The sequence below is a fragment of the Schistocerca nitens genome, chromosome 6 (assembly GCF_023898315.1).
Source record: "Schistocerca nitens isolate TAMUIC-IGC-003100 chromosome 6, iqSchNite1.1, whole genome shotgun sequence".
Taxonomy (NCBI): domain Eukaryota; kingdom Metazoa; phylum Arthropoda; class Insecta; order Orthoptera; family Acrididae; genus Schistocerca; species Schistocerca nitens.
The window spans coordinates 709741835-709763057 of record NC_064619.1 but is presented as its reverse complement, the minus strand read 5'-3'; the positions used below and the strand labels follow the sequence as shown (position 1 = coordinate 709763057).

The 21223-nt window shown below is 37.8% G+C and overlaps 1 protein-coding gene across 1 annotated transcript in view; it reads right to left on the bottom strand.

Annotated features, from left to right (window-relative positions):
* Nucleotides 1–21223, bottom strand: part of LOC126263582 (sodium channel protein 60E-like) — a 347601-nt gene that overhangs the window by 14603 nt on the left and 311775 nt on the right. Inside the window, exons 28-33 of the mRNA XM_049960674.1 lie at nt 14330–14463; nt 14044–14237; nt 13752–13954; nt 12724–12996; nt 3394–3613; nt 2153–2292 (exon numbers count right to left, since the gene is read on the bottom strand). Of these exons, the coding sequence (XP_049816631.1) occupies nt 2153–2292; nt 3394–3613; nt 12724–12996; nt 13752–13954; nt 14044–14237; nt 14330–14463 (1164 nt within the window). The remainder of the gene's footprint in view (nt 1–2152; nt 2293–3393; nt 3614–12723; nt 12997–13751; nt 13955–14043; nt 14238–14329; nt 14464–21223) is intronic.

The following is a 21223-nucleotide window of genomic DNA, read 5'->3' as shown; positions in this document are numbered from 1 at the left end:
TCCACCACACCCTCCATAGTATCCCTCCCCCTCCCCACCCCAACCTCCTCCTTACCCCCATCTAGTTGCCACTCACATCATGCATTGGTGCTGCTGCTCACAGTGTGGTTTCAGTTGCCTGAGACTGCAGCTGTGTGTCTGAGTTGCATTTGCATTTGCATGTGTGTGTGTGTGTGTGTGTGTGTGTGTGTGTGTGTGTGCCTACATCTATTGTTGCCAAAGGCCTTAATGGCTGAAAGCTTTATTTGTGACAGTCTTTCTGTTGCACCTATCTGCGACTCAGCATCTCTGCTATATGGTGAATAGCAATTTTCCTTTTTATAATATATTTTCATATCAGTATTTGTTTTGCATTACTTCCCACAATGAAATCCAAGGGAACCTACAGATGAAGACACTGTACCCCAATTTAAGTTTCACTCTCAAGCTTTTCTGAAGTCCAAGATTATCATAAGGAAGTGACCAAAAATGTGAATAATGTGGTCTTTTCCAGGACAGTGGCTATGTTGTAGTGACATACCAATAATTTAACAACGTGTAGTAGGAATAACAGATCTATTAATGATACTTGGTATGTTCAAATATGTCAACAAAAATAGTTCTTTATCAATTTCTATTATTTTATTCAATCTAGACCATGTGATGATTCTTCAGCATGGTATTATTAGATGCAAGTAATAAATATGTCAGTATGTTACTTTCAAAAATAAGCTGAAGTGACCTGTTAAGCCTCAAGAGTAATATACAAGTTACTGCAATCAAACACAACAGTTATTTCATGCTCACTAAACAAAGAGAATATTTACCTGAATCTATGTGCCATACTTGACTCAGAGAAGTTGGCCTTACAGAGATTTAACTTAGTGTAAGATGCAGCATTTTTGCAGTTAATAATGTTTTTCTCTATAGATTTTGATAGATGCTCTAAGTTTGTGGAACCGGTAGTATGTAAAACAACTGCATTTCAATGGTGTTGGGGAAGTAGTATTTTCATCACTGAAATGTATACATTTTGTTCTTTGTCAAACAGTATTGTAATCTGACATAATCTTGAGCTGTGAGGTTTTCACTTGCCAGAAATCTTATAGGTGTTCTTCATGAATTAAAGCAAGGCAGAAAACAGCTGTCAATGAAGACTTTAGGCAACACTATTCCTGTTGTGTTCAAATTAGGATTTAGATGATGATCCACCCTAAAGATGTGCCAGATTTTAACACTAATTACCATGACAGATATGTGCAAACACCAGCTCATGAACTCAGAAACCATTTTTTCCTATTTTACAGGAAATACTATTGCAGAATCCACAGAATGATTAACTGTAGCTGTTTTGTGTGCCAATGGTGGACCAGAATGTTATCATTTGTGTAATAATGATCCTCTGGTTAATTGATGTATGAAAAGTGTGGGATGAAGCAGAACAATTATTTTTATTGCAGATGTTACAAAACTTGCACAGGTGCAGGTTAAAACATAAGATCACCCATTTTATTGAAGCTTTTCCCTTAAACTACTGATTCTTGTGATGTGATGAAGTGTGTGTGTGTGTGTGTGTGTGTGTGTGTGTGTTTTAATTGTGCCGCTCTTCACACTGATGTGTTTGCTTTAGTTTCAAGATCTACAAAAATTCACGCATTTTTATCTATTTGAATGCAGTTTAAAATAGCACTCTCTTTTATTCTTTTACCTCATGTGGCCAACTCTACTCTATGTTAGCTATTGTGGCAGATAATGCACCATAAGACTATGTGTAAGAATATCCTAAATATGAACAAAACTTCATAAAAAATCTGATGGTATGATGAGCAGTTCTTTTCAATGGCTGCACTTAACCTTAAGCTTTTGGAAACACATCAGTGTTTCTTGAAAGCTTGTGTTAAACATATGCAGTCAGAACTGTTGAGGACTAAAGTGTACCATTCAGAGAGCAAGCACAGGAGAAACTCACTACACAAAGGGTAAGTGTTTTATTTAACAACATCTTTGAAGTTGTTTGTTCATGTGTTCACACTGCTTTGTCATCTTTTCATTTCATTCTTTTTATTCCATTTTTTAAAGACAGAAACCAAGAGATATGAATCTTGGAATTGTTTTCTCCTTGCATAAACCATACGAAAGTACTGACTTTCCTGTCTTATGACATTAAACTCACCTTACATATTCCCTAAAGGCCCTCTGGATTGTCCTGGCTGCTTTATCCTGTCGTTTCCATATCCTTGTAGAAGACACAATCTCCAGTTCCTTTCTTGTGGGGAACTGCTTCTTGAATTTTATGTCCATCTGATCTTGCAACTGCAATTTTAAAACATTAATGCAAAGGGAGGTGTTTAGCAGTAACACTGACAACAATATTAAGATAACTAACTGCCATCTTACATATGGAATTTGTTACATTTGCAAAAAATATTCTTATTTTGCCACCCTCTCATGCCGCCACCCCCTGATATTATCATTTTAATGAATTTGAATAGTAAACTTTATAAATGAAGTTAAATGAAGTGGCTGTATGAACTTTAAAACTTCTGAACACACACACACACACACACACACACACACACACACACACACAGAGAGAGAGAGAGAGAGAGAGAGAGAGAGAGAGAGAGAGAGAATATGCAAACCTTCAAGCAGGTGGTGATGACAATGGGATGTTGGGAGGAAAAGTAGTACAAAAGCCACAAATAAGCAGCATGAGTAGTGGAACATGTGCAAGATTGGATATGCACAAAAGATAAGTATGCCTTAATACATTTCTATATGGGGCTAAATTTTGTGTTGTTAAGATGATGATATGCAGAATAATACATTTTCACAAGCTATTCGTCCTCTGCAGGACCACTAGGCAGATATATTTGTACTACTATGGTGGGTAATGACTTTGTGTCTATCTTAACTATGATAATCTGTTTGTTACACAGTTTGTAGCAGTTCACCCACATTCCTGTTTTCTTGTTCGTTGTTCGAATTACTCCTGCATAACTCTTATTTCATTTTGTGTTGATAACCATCTACTCACCCAACAATAAGTCTTGTTTTTCCTGCTACTCAATTTCACTAATTTCCTACACATGTAATTTCAAGTTAACCATTTTTCTTTTTATGTTCTCTAATAGACCGACATGATGAAGGTATGTAACATTCCATGTTCTGATCTACAGAATTTATCTCCTCTACTATTTCCTCTTCTTGATTTCTCCCTATTCCTTCCATCTGCTTCTTCTTTGCTCCTTCCTTTATCTTTAAATTCTTTTCACTGTGCCATTCTTACTTTCTGACAATACTGGATAATTAAGTGCACCTCACACACAAATGTACTAACATTTTATTAGACACCTCTAAAAATAAAGATCTATGTTGGAAGACATATATAAGGTCTAGTTAGTATAAACTCACCTTTTTAAACTCTTCAGTTTCTTCTACATGTCCAAGAACATATTTAACTAAGGCATGCAAAATATCTAAACAATGAATCTTGTTGCCTCGAGCGATTGGAAGATTAAAGCTGACAAGTGCCACAATATTTGGTTTAGGTATACCCAGTGGTGGGTCAAGACTTGCAATGAAGTCTGAAAGTTGTGAAAAACGAATGAACTGTGTTGCATGTGGATCATACCTGAAACAAAGGAATACAATATATACAACTTTGTAATCCTTTTATCTTTTGCATCTGTATCAAATAATCTTATGTTGACCTTCAGCAATAATTGGAATGCATTATACGTGATAAACTATAGAGAAAGTTTGCATTGCTCTGACTGAGTCTTGTTTACAGAAAGACAGCTCAACATAGGTTTCTGAAATCTCTTTATCAACTAAATGTAGAATCCTCATTAAAATTATGTGAATTGTCCATTTTCTGTAAATGTAGGGATATGCACTTTGAAACAAAGCAAAGGAAAAGCACAATAACACGTAAGTATTCCGAACATCATGAGCTAGTGTGCAAGAAACCCTGTTGATGAAAGCCATGTGAAAGTCAGAAGGAAGACATACCAACAAAGAAATAATGTAAGCACTCATAAGACTGTGCCAGTAATAACAATGTATAGGTAAGAGTGAATATCAGCTGTCTCTTTCATGAGAATCCATATGATTTATGCACACATATTATAGTTTGGAGCTACAGTATTAATTCAGATTAAGAAGCAAGTCTTCAGACTTTGTTGGCAGGTATATTCAATGTATGGCTCTCAGGTCTGCTGCCAGTGATATCTGACATTCTGAATGGGTTCTTTATGTGCCTATATTTTGTGTAATACAGAAATGTCTTCCCAAACACTGAAGTTTAATACATTTATGATGTATATCTAACACATTTACATGAGTTTTATTTGATAGGAACTATTTGTCCATGAATGATAATTTAATTTTTCCTTGAAAATCTTATTTTGTGTTCAGTTACTTTTTAATATGCTTATTCAGTGGCAGTATACACTGCCTGAATCAGCATGATGCTGCACCCACTCTGACACTGATTCGGTTGAGAAAGGTGTCATAACACCATTGTACTCTCTCCTTCTAGGAGAGAATACAATCGCATTATGACTGCTGGCCCACAACTGTTGTAACTGGTCCTTGATATGATGGATACACTGGCACAGGGATGGAGTTGATCTCCAAGCTGGCACTGCACATTCTATTTGGGACAGATCTGGGCATTTTGATGGCCACAAGAGTACCTGATCATCATGCAGACATTTCATAGAGACACATGTCATGCGTAGAAGAGTGTTACACTGTTGAAAAATGGCACCATTTTACTTTTACAATGACACATAACACATGAGGATGCAGAATGTCTGTGATTTACCATTGTGCCATTGAATTTACCTCAATCACTATCAGCCATGACCTGAAGTCATACACAATGGCTCCCCACACCATGATGGCCTCTCCAAAACATAGGAAAAATGGGACTTCTCCCAGGTTGCCATCATATTCAGTGAAAATGGTCATCTGAAGTAGTGCAGAACCATGATTTGTTAACTTAACACAATGTGATGCCATTCATCAGCAGTCCGCACTTCCTGGGCATGTTGCTTCTCCAGACACAGCTGTTTGTGTTTCGGTGTTAACAGTAGCCTATACATTGGAGAGTAAGTCTATAATCTAGCTGCTGCAAGTCTGTGACCAATGGTGCATGATGACACAGAACAGTACAGGAAGTCCATTCCATATTCTCACAAGGGAGAAAGAGATGTAAAGGGGTGCTTGCTGAGCTTTGTGGTGGTCCGGTATGGCCCACTGAAACTTTGACACTGAGTATGCCTGCCCTAATGTTGCCACACAGGACAATACTGGGCTACGTCACATCTGAATGACCCACAATATGGATAATGTATGATTCAACAAGAAAGCCAAATGAAGATCCACAATCACACTCCTTTCAAACTCTTGTCAACTAATAATAATTCTGTTTCACATGAGTATGCAGCGCCTTTATGTTCTTCAGAGTGAGCACTGAATGTCTGGTACACTACCCTGTCTGGTAATAAGACTAAACATGAACAACACTAATGCACTCTGGTTCTACCTGTCTCAGAGAATTGCATCTCTAAATCATTTACATGCGCGCTGATGGTGTTTACATGTATGAAGTTACATTGACATGAGAGTGTATATATGTACAAGGTTACATTGACATCCAACTATGTCTTCTTTGTGCTTCACTTTTTTTTTCAGGCAGTGTATATTTTTTTGGGTGTGATTAGAAAACTTGTGATTCTGCTCTTGATATTATGCAGTGAACTCAATGAGAACTGTGCTACTACTTACTCTTGTGAAAGTTTGTTTTCTTTCTAGCTGCAAATGTTGGCATGTTACAGGGTGCTGTCTTACAAGGAGAAATTCTTATCTTGCTAGTATATTGTTTTATTTACTGGTTACAGCAAAATTCTTAATTTCTCCAGATTCATTGTTGTGGTATAGCAATTAGATTTTTGTCACCTAGACATAGTTCAATAACGGTAGGGAGTAGTAATAATAACTCCGAACTTCCTTGGACATCGTAGTCCATATACATTTGTAGTGTACAACTACGTATTATATAATTTTTGCTTGTTCATTATCACATACTTTACATTAAATGGGTATTAATTTAAAGTCTGCTTGTAGAAGTCCATGGATTATGCTGCTGTAACTTTTCCTTAGATGAAAACTGGCATTCAGACCACCATTTAACATATCTCTGCGTGTATCATGAATTCAGCCAACAGGCTAAAAGGACAAAACTGGCCATCTCTGTAAATACTGATAAAAACAGAAGTGTATGTATCTTATTATGCCTCTGTTCTGTAAAATATCTGATTATTTATTTTATTTAACCCCTGTCATTGGGCATCAGATATCAAAATGTTCATTGTAAACAGACACTGTTGTTACAGTGTTTAGTAAATTGTTATGTTTTGGTAATTATCAGTAACAGAAAGATATATATGTTCACTAAACTAGATAAAAATCAGTAGTGTCATATCTCGATGAGGAACTTGAAACTTTCAGCACAAGACAGGAGCATATAGAGGAAGTCTCGCTCAATTTTAAAGAAAGAAAAAAGTTGACCATGCTCTGCATAGTTATGTACCTAGTAGAACAGATCGTAATGGTATACAGTAACTGTAATGAAACTTATAAAGAAATAGGGATTATTGCATAACAGGTGTAAAACAAAGCATAGGGCTATAGAAAGTGAAATGCTGAATGGAACACATTTGGCTGTCAAGAGAGCTATGTGTGATGCCTTCAATGACTACTGTAACAGAGTATAGTCATGTGATCTTTCACAGAACCCAAAGAAACTCTGGTCATATGTAAAGGCTGTTAGTGGCACCAAAGTTAAGAGTCCAGTCCCTAGTGAATGAGATAGGAACTAAAATTGAGAGTAGCAAAGCAAAAGCTGAAATGCTTAACTCTGTTCTCAAATGCTCCTTTACAAAGGAATACCCAAGAGAGCTGCCCCAGTTTAACCCTCATACCACTGAAAAGATGAATGAAATAATCATTATCCTCAGTGGTGTTCAGAAACAGCTATAATAGTTAAAAAACTGAACAAAGCTGCAGGCTCTGATGGAATCCCTGTCAGATTCTACACTGAATTTTTGGCTGAGTTAGGCCCTCTTCCAACTATAATCTATCATAAATACCTTGAACAGAAAACTGTGCCTTGGAAGAAAAAGTGCAGGTCACACCTGTCTACAAGAAGGGTAGTGTAATGGTTCACAAAACTACCATCCAATATCATTGACACCGATTTGTTGTAAAATCTTAGGACATATTCTGAGCTCAAACATAATGAGATATCTTGAACAGAATGAGAATTTCTTGATTTCAAAAAAGCATTTGACTGAGTACCACACCTATGCTTATTGTCAAAAGTACAATCGTATGGGACATCATCAAGTGAAATTTGTGACTGAACTAAGGACTTCTTGGTAGGAAGAACACAGCATGTTATCTTGGATGGAGAGTCATTGTCAGATGTAGAAGTAACTTCAGGTATGTCCCACAAAAGTGTGTTGCGACCCTTGCTGTTCATGTTGCATATTAATGAGCTTGCAGACAATATTAATAGTAAAATCAAGTTTTTTGCAGATGATGCACTTATCTATAATGAAATACTATCTGAAAGAAGCTGCATAAATATTCAGTCAGATCTTGATAAGATTTCAATGTGATGGAGAGAGTGGCAACTTGCCCTAGATGTTCAGAAATCTAAAATTTTCACTTCACAAAATGAAAAAAATATAGTATACTATGATTATATCAACGAGTCTCTGTTAGAATTGGCCAACTCATACAAATATCTGGGTGTAACACTTTTTAGGGATATGAAATGGAATGATCACATAGGTTCAAGTCATGGGTAAAGCAGGTGGTAGACTTTGGTTTAATGGTAGAATACTGGAGAACTGCAATAAGTCTACAAGGGAGATTACTCACAAATTACTTGTGCCACCAGTTCTAGAATATTGCACAAGTGTGTGGGACCTGTATACCCACACCAGATAGGACTAACAGGGGATATTGAACGTATACAGAGAACAGCAGCACAAATGGTCACAGGTTTGTTTAATCTGTGGAAGAGTGTCACAGAGATACTGAAGGAACTGAACTGGAAAACTCTTGTAGATAGATGTAAACTATCCTGAGGAAGTCTATTAACACAGTTTCCAGAACTGCTTTAAATGATTACTCTTGGAATATGCTACAAAGCCCTACATATCGCTCACATAGGGATCACAAGGATAAGATTAGAATAATTACTGCTTGCACAGAGACATTTAAACAATCGTTATTCCCACATACCATATGTGAATGGAACAGGAAGAAACCCTAATAACTGGTAAAATGGCATATACTCCTGCTATGCACCTCATGATGTTCACAGAGTATAGCTGTAGATGTACAGCCAAGTAAATACTATGCAAGCAGTAGAAGACAAAGACTGGCTTTATAGGATAAATGAGGAAATGAGCTTTTTATCCTTCTACAGGTTTTACTTATATTAATTTTAGCCATTGTTACCTGACACATTACTGAGTGTTAATTATTAAGCAAAATACAATATTTATTCTTAAAATATACTGCATATTATTAGCGTTGGATGTCTGTTCGAAAAATTCTAGAACATTTGTAATTTCTTGCCAATGGTGTGTTGGACTGAAATGAGGTTTGCATTCCTGCATATGCCTGTGTTTAATGTGTAACTGCCAGAACTTTCACTGTTGTATGTCTGTTAGTTATTATTGAATTTTGTATTGAGTAGAGCATTGCATTGCACAGTTTGCAAATTTCGAGATGACAGAGTTAGAGGAGCAACATGTCTGCATTTAATTTTTATGAAACTCAAGAAAACCTTCACATAGACACACCAAATGATTCAGAAAGCTTGTGGTGAAGAGTGCTTAAGCCTTAGTTGGTGTTATGAATGGTTAACACGGTTTAAAAATGTCCAGACAGAAGTTAAAGATGACCCTCTTTCAGGATGCCCTTCGACGTCTACCAACGACACTCATGTCAGGAACGTCAACAAACTTGTGCACTGACCATCTGAGAGGCTGGAGAAGGATGTAACATTTCTGCTGATCATGATATGAAATCCTGACACAGCATCTTGGAATGCATCGTGTTGCTGCCAAGTTCACCCATGGCTCATGAGTCAAGACCAGAAAGGCCTTTGCTTCACAATCTGTGTAGAGGTTTAGGAAATCATAACTGTTGATGAGATGTGGGTCCACAGTTATGATGTTGAGACCAAAGTTCAATCTTCGCAATGGGTCAGAAAAGGTTCTCCAAGACCAAAATAAGCTTGTCAGGTCAGGTCAAATATCAAAGCCACACTGATAGCTTTCTTTGACTTTGAAGAATTAGTTCATCATGAATTTGTACCACAGGGACAACCCATTAATCGATGGTACTATCGGGACATGTTGCAATGCATGTGAAAAAATGACCCGATATGTGGCAAGACAATTCATGGCTCTTGCATCATGATAATGCACCTGCACATTCATCCCTGCCAGTGCATGAATACTGCACAGAAAATGAAATCACTTTGCTCCCTCATCCTCCGTGCTCTTGATTTCTAAAGTTGAAAGCCCTGTTGAAAGGATGAAGATTTGCAATGACAGATGAGGTAAAAGAAAATTTACAGACAGCACTTCACATGATCCAGCAAGAGGCATATGAAGGCTACTTCCAGAAGTGGAAATGGCTTTGGGCAGAGGAGAGTTCGAAGGAGATGCACACAATAAGTAAAAGGTAAACATAGAAAAACTTTGGGACAAAGTTCTGGAATTTTGTGAACAGACCTCCTGGACCTTGATAGGTTAATGTTGACCTTCCACATTCTTCATAGAAGGATCTACAAAACATAATGAATGAATAAATCAACTGACTTGTTTTATACATTCAATTAGACCTTTTGTAATCTTGCAACCCAATGGACAGATCATGTTATCTTGTTACATGCAACATATTAACTTTATAAGCTCGTTTCCTCCCAAACCTGGTGGTTCAATGTCCTTGGAACAGTGTACCTTTGCATACTGGCAAGTGTTTCACTAATTATTATCAAAATCATTATCTAATGCAAACTGCATGTAGGATTTTTAATGTCAGACAGAAAATGGAAAAGACTCGTTTTGCATTTTCTCAGGAAGTGTATGTTTATTCAGTTTTAAGAAAACTGTATTTCTCTGCAATTTTGTTCTGAAGTTAATTTCTGTTTAGTTATTGTCACTTAAAGATTTCTGTTTTTGAATTTCATTCCTGGAAAGGAAAAAATACCAAGCACAGCAACAAACATATGCTTAAAGAACAAAGCTGCCACTGATGCAAACAATAATACAGAAAACACTGAATTAAAATCTACACACTAAAATTCAACCACTGATGCTGTGAAACCATAGAGCTGACACATTAATGAAAGAATTTGTACAATGCAACTGACTTGTATTTGGCCTTGTCATACGTGGAAAGAAAGAGGTGAAAGCAAAGTTTTAACGGATTTATGAGAACATGATTTTATTCTTGACAGCCACATCATGACTAGCACCACACGAACATAGTGTTTTTTCTATGTAACATATGGCTGCAAAACATAAAAGTAACATCTCCCGCAGTTATAAGGCCATATGTTTGTAAGAAAATTGCCTGAATAATACATCTGTTGAATACTCCCAAAATATTTTTTTCATTTTGAATCAGAAATCAGACAAAGAAACATTCACTTTGAACCAGAAATCAAAGAAACATAATTTTTCATTCATAAGTTAATACATCATTAATATAACAAAGTAATTGATGTGCCTTCTCCTTCATATTCAATAGACAACATTTAGTGAGGAAAATGTTCTACTTCTCTCACAGAATTATTGTGTAATCTAAAGTAAAATTCAGAAGACCTTACCTGACAAACTGGAAATAACACTGCTAATATTCCCCTACAAAAGCTCAAAACAGTGTTTTAACATTGTGCTTGGTAATTTAGTATGAATTATCACACATTATGTTGGAAAATTGAAGAGAGTTCCTTTCCCATAGCTGGAAAAGATCATGACATTGCCATAACATGGTGGTTTCTGCATATTTACTTGATTGATATGTAGTAATGCTCACACTGGGAACAGTACATACTGCAGCAAATTGCTCTTTTTTGTAAGAAGACATTTTGGTGCTGCTAGGTCAAGACTACACTTTGTTTTCTCAGATTATGACTATTCACATTTGTCACCAAAAGCACACATAAGGTGTGATAAAAAAGTGCAGCGAATAATTTTATTAGAAACAAAGTAACAAGTTTACATGGGATTTAACTTAATCTCCTTCAAAGCACTACCCTTGGCTGGCAATGCACTTTTCCAACCACTGAATACGTGACTGGAAGAATTTATGAAAGGCTTCTTTTGGAAAGGCATTCAATGGCTTTGTTGTGGGGCTCTCTCAATGACAGGAATGGTGTTGACATTAAAAATGGTTTTAATTTTGGGGAAGAACCAATGTTGCATCATACTAAATCTGGTGAGTAAGGCAGATGTGGACAGATAGGGACACTTTTTCTGGCGAGAAACTTGCAATCAAAACTGAAGTGTGGCACAGTACATTGTCTTGAAGGAAAAGGAAGTCATTGGACTATTTTTCTGGTCTCTTGCTTCATGCATTACTTCGCAGATGTTACAATATACCCTCATTAAATTTAGCATTTACAGTTTTTCCCCTTGGAATGAATCCTTATTGCACTATGCCCTCAATAATGAAAAATACAATGAGCCTGACTTTGATATTCAATTTTGATTGACATGCCTTTTTAGGGAGAGGAGATTCACTGATTTTGCATAGGGATCTCAGAATTTTCATGTCAGGGTCATATCCACAGTTTCATCTCCAGTTACAATTTTGGACACAAAGCCTAGATCTGAATGAAGACAATCCTTCAACTCTGGGAAAAGTGACAAGATTTTCCTTCTGTTCATCACTCAAAAGTATGAGAAAAAATTTTTGCATTCACTCATGCCATTTACAAATAGTCGATAAAATGCTTTGCACAGACCAGTATGTGATGTTAAGTGCTTTGGTAAGCTCTCAACTAGTTATTTGCCTGTCTGAATGATCAATTTTTGCTTGTTTTCCTCTGGTTCAGAGACTGACAAATGTCCCAAACATTGCTCATCTTCTGCCAACTCATTTCCACTTTTAAATTGCTCACAACACTTTTAAAAAGTCTTCAGAGTTACAGCATTAAGTCATATGCCAATTTCAACAATTCATGAGTTTGTTTGTCACTTTTTTGCAACATGGAACTGAATTTAATATTCATATGTTGTTCAAAATCATTGATGCATGACATACATGGAAAACACAATATCATTCTAGCATCTCTGGATGCTGACTGACAAGTCAAAACATATGCCAACTTGATTCTGTCTGTCTCAGCAAATCAGGCCATCTGACGAATTACATAAAATGGTTGTAGCATCAGCAGTTGCTGCTAAAAAAATTATCTCACTGTATTTTTTGATTATACCTTGTATAGCTACAGAAACTGCTGGGGACCACAAGAATTCTAAAGTGCGTAACTTTTTTTTCTGGTCTGATTGCACCGTATGTGGTGCTTCAGAGGACTCATTTTTTTTTCTTTTACAAAGCTCAAGACACTGCAAATACTAAATAGAAGAATACACTTATTTTTCTATATTATAGTAACCAATTAATATAGTAAATACTTACTTTGACCAGCGTATATAAAACATCTCTAAGTCATCTTCAACAATTCCAATTTCCTCCTCTTGATGAGCTTGGTTGAAGTTTTCCAGAATAATAGCAATGTACATGTTAATAACAATCATATAACTAATAATAATAAAGCTTGTAAAGTATGTTATTGCAAGAAGTGGAGAGCCACAGTTTCCATTTGGCTGATTGTTGAAGTTTATATCACAATCTGGTGGCTGAATCATCAGGGATTCGAGAACATCGTTCCAACCAGCTGAAGTCATTAACCTGCAAAAATAATAAGTGAAATGACTTAGCTATTATCACATTTATCCACAACTACATACACACATGATGTATTTTTATTTTTGTGATGAGCTTATACAACAGGTAACTTTTGGAAATTAGAAGGCATCAACTGCAGAAATAAACATTCATCTAATGAGGAAAGTAAATATACAGGTCACAGCATTAAAGTCACTGAAATAAATCTCTTCTTCATTGTTTGATGGAGAAATGGGTAGGAGAATGAAACTTCCAGGTCAAGGTATAATGTGACTAAAAACAAGTCACCTGGAATTGGGAAAGGAAATTTGTAAACAATAGAAAGAGTTAATTATTTTTCTCCTTGCATTACTTTGCTCTTTAAATATGTAATGACATCTATGTTCCTCACTGTGTGCCCTCCACTGTATAATCTGTGTGTTTTACTGATTTTCAGTTCATCTTACAATATGATATAATGATGAGGTATAGGTAATATATTGCCTTTACAGAAGTAATGATCCCATTAAAACAGTGTTGTTACTTGAAGACTGAACATAAAGTACCATAAAATAGTGTGCAAGCTATTGTAGTGGTGCACAGTCAATACATGATAACAACTCCAGCTCTTGTGTATCTACATGATCCTTATAGAAGAGAAATATACAGAAAATTGAGCTAAAAGTTATACTGACAGTACAAAATGTTATAACTACCTTTAATATGAAATGAGGATACATTTTTGAGATTTGTTGTATGCTATATGCAAAAATTATTACCTGAAAAGGAGCTGCATGCTTCTCCCAAAAGTTTCAAAATTAACCATATCATCTAAGGCACCAGTCTGTTTAACATGTCCAAACACAGACATACCAATAATAGCATAAATAAATGTAATCAATGCCAGGAGAGCTCCTATGTTGAAGAGCGCTGGCAGTGAAACCACTAAAGCAAACAGTAGTTTCCGTATTCCTTTAGCTGCCTGTAAGTGTATTGAGGAAAAAAAGGAATGTGAGCCACTGACATTATTTTCATAGAAATCTCATTGAGGAGCTGTACTTATATACATACCTTGATGAGCCTAAGTATCCTGCCAATACGAAAAACCCTTACAACTCTTAATAGTGTTGGTGAAACAGGAAAATCAATCATGATATCCTCCATGAGAATGCCAAGAATTGATGCTACTACAAGTAAAAAATCAAACAGATTCCATGGAACGGTGAAGTAATGGTAGCGCAGACCTATTATTTTCACAATTGCTTCTGTAAAACAAATGCATTTATCCACTTTAGAAAAACCAAATATTGCACTGTAAAATTATGCTGCACATTACAAAAGAATGGCATAAACTTACCAAGTCCAAAAACAGTAGTGAAAAAGGCGTTACTAACTTCTAGTACAAAAAATATAGCGTGTGGCTGATTGTAATGCTCAATACCCATTGTTAGCATGTTTAAAAAAATTAGAACAAATATCGCTATTTCAAACCTGGAAAAGAGAAAACAAAAGTTAACTGACTGAATTCTTGACATGTGTGCTTACAATAACAGAAACTCCAAGATGGAAACAATAAACAAAAATGAGAACAACAAACCATTCAGTTGTAGCTCATATATGTATGCTGCACACAAACTTATAAAAGCGCAGTGAAAGTAATAGTTTTATCTACCATTCTTTTGTAAGCATAAGTACACCTTTTCATACACATAATCACACAGACATCCAAATGCCCACCCATGGTTGCATTGTCACTGATTGTTTATGAGTGGTTGCTCAGGTTGACAGAAGCAGTGGACAAAAACGGTGTGTAACAACTGAGAGGTACACTCCCACACAAAGTTCTCTAATTTCATTAATAAACATCTCCAATCAATTTTCCAGTCTCCCTTCCTACATCAAAGACATTAATCCCATGCTCCACTGTTTCTCCGCAGTTCCTGACCCATTACTACCAGACTTCTTGTTGCTGTTAATTATATGAACATCTACACCAATATCCCCCATGCCAGTGACACTGCTGTCATGACCTCTCCAGTGTCCTGATACAAAATACATTACATGCTTCTTTCAGTCAACCATATTTTAACCCATGCTCGTTTCTCCTTTGAACGTAATTTTACAAACAAATCATGAAACTGCTTAGAGGAACCATACCTATCTACTCCTCTCACCACCTAATACCTCTTACCTGGTTTAGACCTAGTGATGGTATCATCACAATATGGATACATGACTAGGACAGTCTGTTCTCTTTCCTTCAGAACCTCAATAACTGCTAACAAATCCGATTCACAAGTTCCTTCTCGACTCAACAAGATACTTTCTGAGATATTGATCTCTGCCTCTCAGATGACTCAATAAATACTTCTATTTACATCAAATCCACTGGTCACCAATGCCACATCCATCATCACAATCTTGGACAGTTTCCAGCCTCTGGTTGGGTCTGTATGGAACATAGTCCTCTCCATCGTCTACTGTCTTGCCACCATCTCTCCGTCTTCACCTTGATCCAGTCTTTTCCTTTCTTCTGGACACATTCCTCTACTCCTTTCAGCCATCTGTTTCTTGGTCTTCCTCTTGGTCTCTTTCCTTCCAGTTTCATCTCGTGTATCCTCCTGGGTATCCTCCATTCTCTTAATGTGTCCATAACATCTCAGCCTTGATTTCTCTATCTCCTCCTGTAATGGTTTCACCTTCATTAACTTTCTGATCCTCTCATTTCTTAACCTGTCTATCTTTGTCAGTCAAATACTGTTTCTCAACAATTTCATCTCACCAGCTTGTACTTTGCTTTTTTCACTTCCTTTCATAACCCAGGTTTCTCATGCATATGTCACGATCAGGACATAGTACGACTGGTATATAACCTTTTTACTGATTTGCGGTACATCCTTGCTCCATATCAGGCTTCTGACACTCTTCCGAAATGCTTCTGCTTTTCTCCCCTGTTCGTTTATTTCTCTGCCGTTTTTTCCATCTTCCTTTATCAGGCTTCCTAGGTACTTGAAACTCTCCCACTCTCCTCAATTGTTCCCCACCAATTGTTATTCCCATTGTTCCTCTCTCCTTCTTTCTTGTTGTGATAATCATCCCTTACTTATACTAAATTTCATACCGTATTCTTGTGCTTCCTCCTTCTTATTCCCACAAATCATCAGATCATCTGCAAGCACCACAGCTTTCATCTTCCTTTCACCAATTACTTGTGCTACTGTACTCACTATATCATCCATCACTACAATGAAGAGTAATGGTGAAAGTGCACTTCCCTGCCTCAAGCCATTTCTGTGTTCAATCCAAGCTGATCTCTCTCCTTCACGCAGCTCACATTTCCATGGTACATTTCCCTTATCCTCCAAAAAATCTGTTTTGCTACTCCTCTGTTCTCCAGGGCTTTCCACACTTCGCTTCTACGTACACTACTATTCCATATTCATAGTGCTGTTCCTGTAGTTGTCTTACAAAAAAATTACATCCACCATGGACCTTCCTGTTCTGGAACCATGTTGCTCTTCTCTCATTCTTCCTTCTAATTTTGCCCGAATTCATGCTTCCAAAATTTTCTCAAAAATCCATTTCCATTAAAAAGTACATTTCCTACAGCCTAGGCAGCCATGGGTGCCAAAACTACAGTGGGAAACAGGAGAAACCCAATATACTGATACCCTTGCCAAAGCATTTGCATAAAGTATTCTCCCCTGCTAGTCCTTTTGTGCCACCTCTCAAACCTGATGCCACTGTGAACAAGTCAGTGACAAGTCTTCTTCTTAAAAACCACTACTGGCCAAGCCATGAAAAACTCAACCACACACTAAAATCCTACCATTACTATCCAAAGTAGCATTTCATCACCTTCTCAACCTACACAACATTCTTCCCTCCACAGCCCTTCCAACCTTGCACCACACAGATCATTTCCCTCTGGACGACCCATTTGCAAGACCTGTCCTATACCTGCACCCGCTACCTCCCACCAAGTCCATTGAAGTGAATTTCTTATTTTATAAAAAAAATAGGGCAACATCTGGAAGCAGCCATATTATATGCCAGATGTAGTGTACTTATTGCTAAGTATTTTATGTAGGAATGACAACTAATCAGCCATCCACTGCACATGAATGGCCACCTACAACCTAAGGCCAACTGCAAACTCAACCATACAGCTACTAAAATTGCTGCACATCACAACACCAATAGCTCTGTCTTCAGATGCTGTTCCTTTATTATGTTACGTCTTGCCACTGTAAGCACATATGGAATATAAGAGCTGATGTCCAATTCCTGCAGTTTTGACTTAAGACCACATTGGTCATTTTTACACAATGATTCATTTATAGAAGATAAACTGCAATTCTCTTCCAGCTCATGGTTGATTTAGGCAAAGTTAAAAGTTTGGATGTCCATTTAACAATGCTAAATCAGCCATGGGCTAGAGCAGGACTGTCATACATCTTCCACAAATGAAGTAGTGTGCGAGTGTGACTGATATGGTCTTAAGCTCAAACTGAAGATATTGGACTTAGTCCCTTTACCTCTCAGATACAGATTTAGTTCTTAACAGATACTTACTTTGCATTAGAGTAATGACTTATTCAATATCCCTGAAGGTTCTTACACTACAGAACACAATAAGTGAATCATGAATGACTGGGCAAAGAGTGACAAAAGAACCAAAAGGTAAGTAAACAGAACTTTTCAAATACGTGTTAATTAACATTGCACAAGAAATAATAGCCCAACACTAAGACTGCATATCAGCAGCTTTGAGCAGACACAGAGTAAAAGTCACATGTATTGGTTTTGTTGACAATGGTCTATGATCACAGCTGTAAATTGATTTCTTTTTCACTTGACCACAATATTCATGTAGCTTACTCCTTTCAATCCTACAACTGCTGACACTGGAGCCCAGGACCAGCAGATGCACAACTGAATGCAGTAAGCACATCTGCCTCTACAACAGACATTCACAAAAGTTTAAGGCAAGTGTTGGGATACCTAGTCGTTACAAGAACAGAAGGATATGAAACCAAAACATTTAACTCCTATGGATCAATGAAGACAAAACATTTAATATGATCTCTCAGGTTTTCTCGGCAAAAATGATTAATAGTGTGCATCTGGGCATTATGCTGAGTTATTGTTTCCATTTTATGGGCAATATTTAGATGACCAATCCAGCCATTTTCTTCAGGTTCTTTGAGTTTCACTGTTATGTGACATGCTGTCTGAGCTCCAACCAGACTGTGAACTATTGTTGGTCTCACATTGCTGTATATGGCTGAGTTCAATTCCTAATGTCATTTGATGCTATTTCATTTTTCAGAGTTCATGCTAAAATTCTGTGAAACACAAATTCTCTCAGCACTTTACAACTCTGGTGGATGTGATGGCTATGGAGATTTTAATATACCAAGTGCTGGACCCCAAACATTATTTAAATTCTAACTGCCATCCCTGTAAATTAGGTTTTTGACATCTTAATTTCAGTAGACTCCTTAATTATGCTATCCCTTAGCATTTGCACCATGAAACTGGCCTCACTGTAAACAAACTGATAATGAGGTGGTGGATAGTCATTTATCACTTGTTATTACAAACTTATTCATGGAACACTTTGAAGCATTAGCACCCACCAAGTTGAATCAATATTATTCTATCAGTACATGTATAACACATTTATAGTGTGGCAACAGAGAGCTGAAAAGCTTCAAGAGTTCCTGGAACATTTAAATGCTGTGTATGGGCCATTCACCCTTTTTACCTCTCTCACACCACCATCATGTGATTGTATTACACAGTGAAGACACAGGGGCCAAATGTGCTCACAACAACCACAAGACCTCACTCATCCACCGAGCTGACAGGCAGCAGTTTAAGCACCAGCAGAGGTCGCTGGCCCCACAGACTTGCTTCCTTCTGTGGGGTCATTTGGCGGCAAATAGATCCAGCTGTATCCTGGTGACACCAGGATATTTAGACTGGTGACAAGTGTGCCAGGCTATTTCATACCTTTGAGTCATCTGGACTAGCCACCAACCACAGTAGTAGTCAATCAATCAGGGCTCTCGTTAAGAAAACCATCAGAATCTTGCCATGCTACTGCCAGGCACCGCCACAACATGGAGCTGCCAGTGTCTACCTCAGGCATTGTGAGGATGTGACCTTGCAAAAGGAGACTGCAGGGGACTTCGGTACTGGGAATCACTGTTGCTGGGTTGTAACTTTTCAACACCAAAGGGAACTCAGATGTTAAATTTGTCATTTATTGGGGCCGTCTGCCCAATAACATAATTGTGTCAATCAAGTGATAACCATACTTCACTATGAACAGTTCTCGTAACAACTCACTCCAAGAATGAGATTCTCATTTACATGTTCTTTAACAAACTTGTTTTGCATTGTTTACCTGGGCTGTGGTCTCATTGTGTCTCCACTGACGTGGAACGTATCAGTTGCCAATGGGGTAGTTGTAACGGCAGGTTTTTACGCAGGTAGACAATATTTTCTTTTGTGTGATTTCCAAGCAGCGAATGCGTTGATTCTGACTTCGCATTCCAGTGTATCTAACCCATCAGACTTTATTGTCATGTACTACTGTTGCTCCAGAATATGCAACAAGCCATGCAAGTGATGGTCAAGAAGATGGCTGCCATTGGCACAACATCTCCTGAACTCTCCAACTGCCTGTCATGCATCAGTTCCCCAATGAAAGGATTCCGAACAGTGCCTCCATCATTCCAGCTGTTCGACAAAAAGATCGAGCCATGGGCAAACTATGTGGCCACAATGGAGAAATATTTTCTGGTCCACGGTATCACAAATGATGCTCAGCACACCCATTCTTTCCGACATTTGAAGGCTCTGAAATATAACACTTCCTGCAGCAGCTCAACCCAGAGCTTGAGCCCCATGCTCTCCTAAATGAATGTTTGAAGTCATGCCTCCTTGAATATTTTGATTCTCATGCACATGTTGCATCTGCCTGTCATAAATTTTCCAGGTGCAGTACACTCACGGAGAAGCCAAGTTGCAGGGTCTGTCCAGAGACTTCAGGTTCCAGTGTGCAAACCTCAATATAAACAATCATACACAGCATCCCTAGTCTGTGACATGGTCCTCATCTGCTTGCTAGATGACAGTTTTCCAATGACTGCCTCCAGCTCAAGGAAAACTGGATACATACCTCCCCATCATTAGGACCTTCGAACCATCTCTTAGATTTTCATCAGCATTGCAGGACCCGTTCCAGGTGTTTGCTGTCGATCTGACTCACCAGTTCCAGTCCCAGTTGTGGTTCTCACACCCACCTGAATCAACTATTATGGACAAGACTCCTGCGGGTGTGTGAAGCCCATAGTGGCTGCCCACTTGCATCACTTGTTTCACAATGCATGAGCACCAACAGTACTATTACTGCTGAGCCTATTGTTCAACCTGTGGCAGAACGGAACACAAAGCAGAAGTCTGTCAGTCATCCCTCAGCATGAAAGTAGATTGCATCCGTCTCACATGATGTATACATCAGAGGACCTCTGGGAATTTTTTCATCTGGGAGAAAACCAGGGAATTTTTTAGAATTCTGGGAATTTTGAATTATTTTAATTTTCAGTTAAATTTTTGTAGTTTTGACTTGTTAGAACTGATACTCTAACAAAGAATTTTACTTTAGCCCACTACTGCAGAATAATAATGCAACAATAAAACATAAACATGGGCGGGGGGGGGGGGAACCTTAAATTCCAACAACAAAATACAGTGTACGCACAAGCATCAGCCAACAGCAAAATGTGTTGAAGGCTTTAGGTAAAAGACTATGTAATACTACATAACAACAAACTGCTTCCAATGAGCATGACATTACAACAGTTGGTTCAAATGGCTCTGACCACTGTGGGACTTAACATCTGAGGTCATCAGTCCCCTAGATCTTAGAACTACTTAAACCTAACACATCCATGCCCAAGGCAGGATTCCAACCTGCGGCTGTAGCAGTCGCACAGTTCCGGACTGAAGCGCCTAGAACCACTCGGCCACAGCAGCCGGCCGCAACAGTTGTTTGAGCAATTGCTGGTGGGCTCATGTGCTTGTGCATTTGACTCACATATGAGCAGTACCTTCTCCCACTTCTGGCTGCTTGAAGCATAGCTGTATGCTAACCAGAAATTTTTTTATGGTGTGCCCAAGCTGCCAAATTTGCACATTCACAGGGCAATCTGAGTTGTAGAACAATGAAGTTATTTTT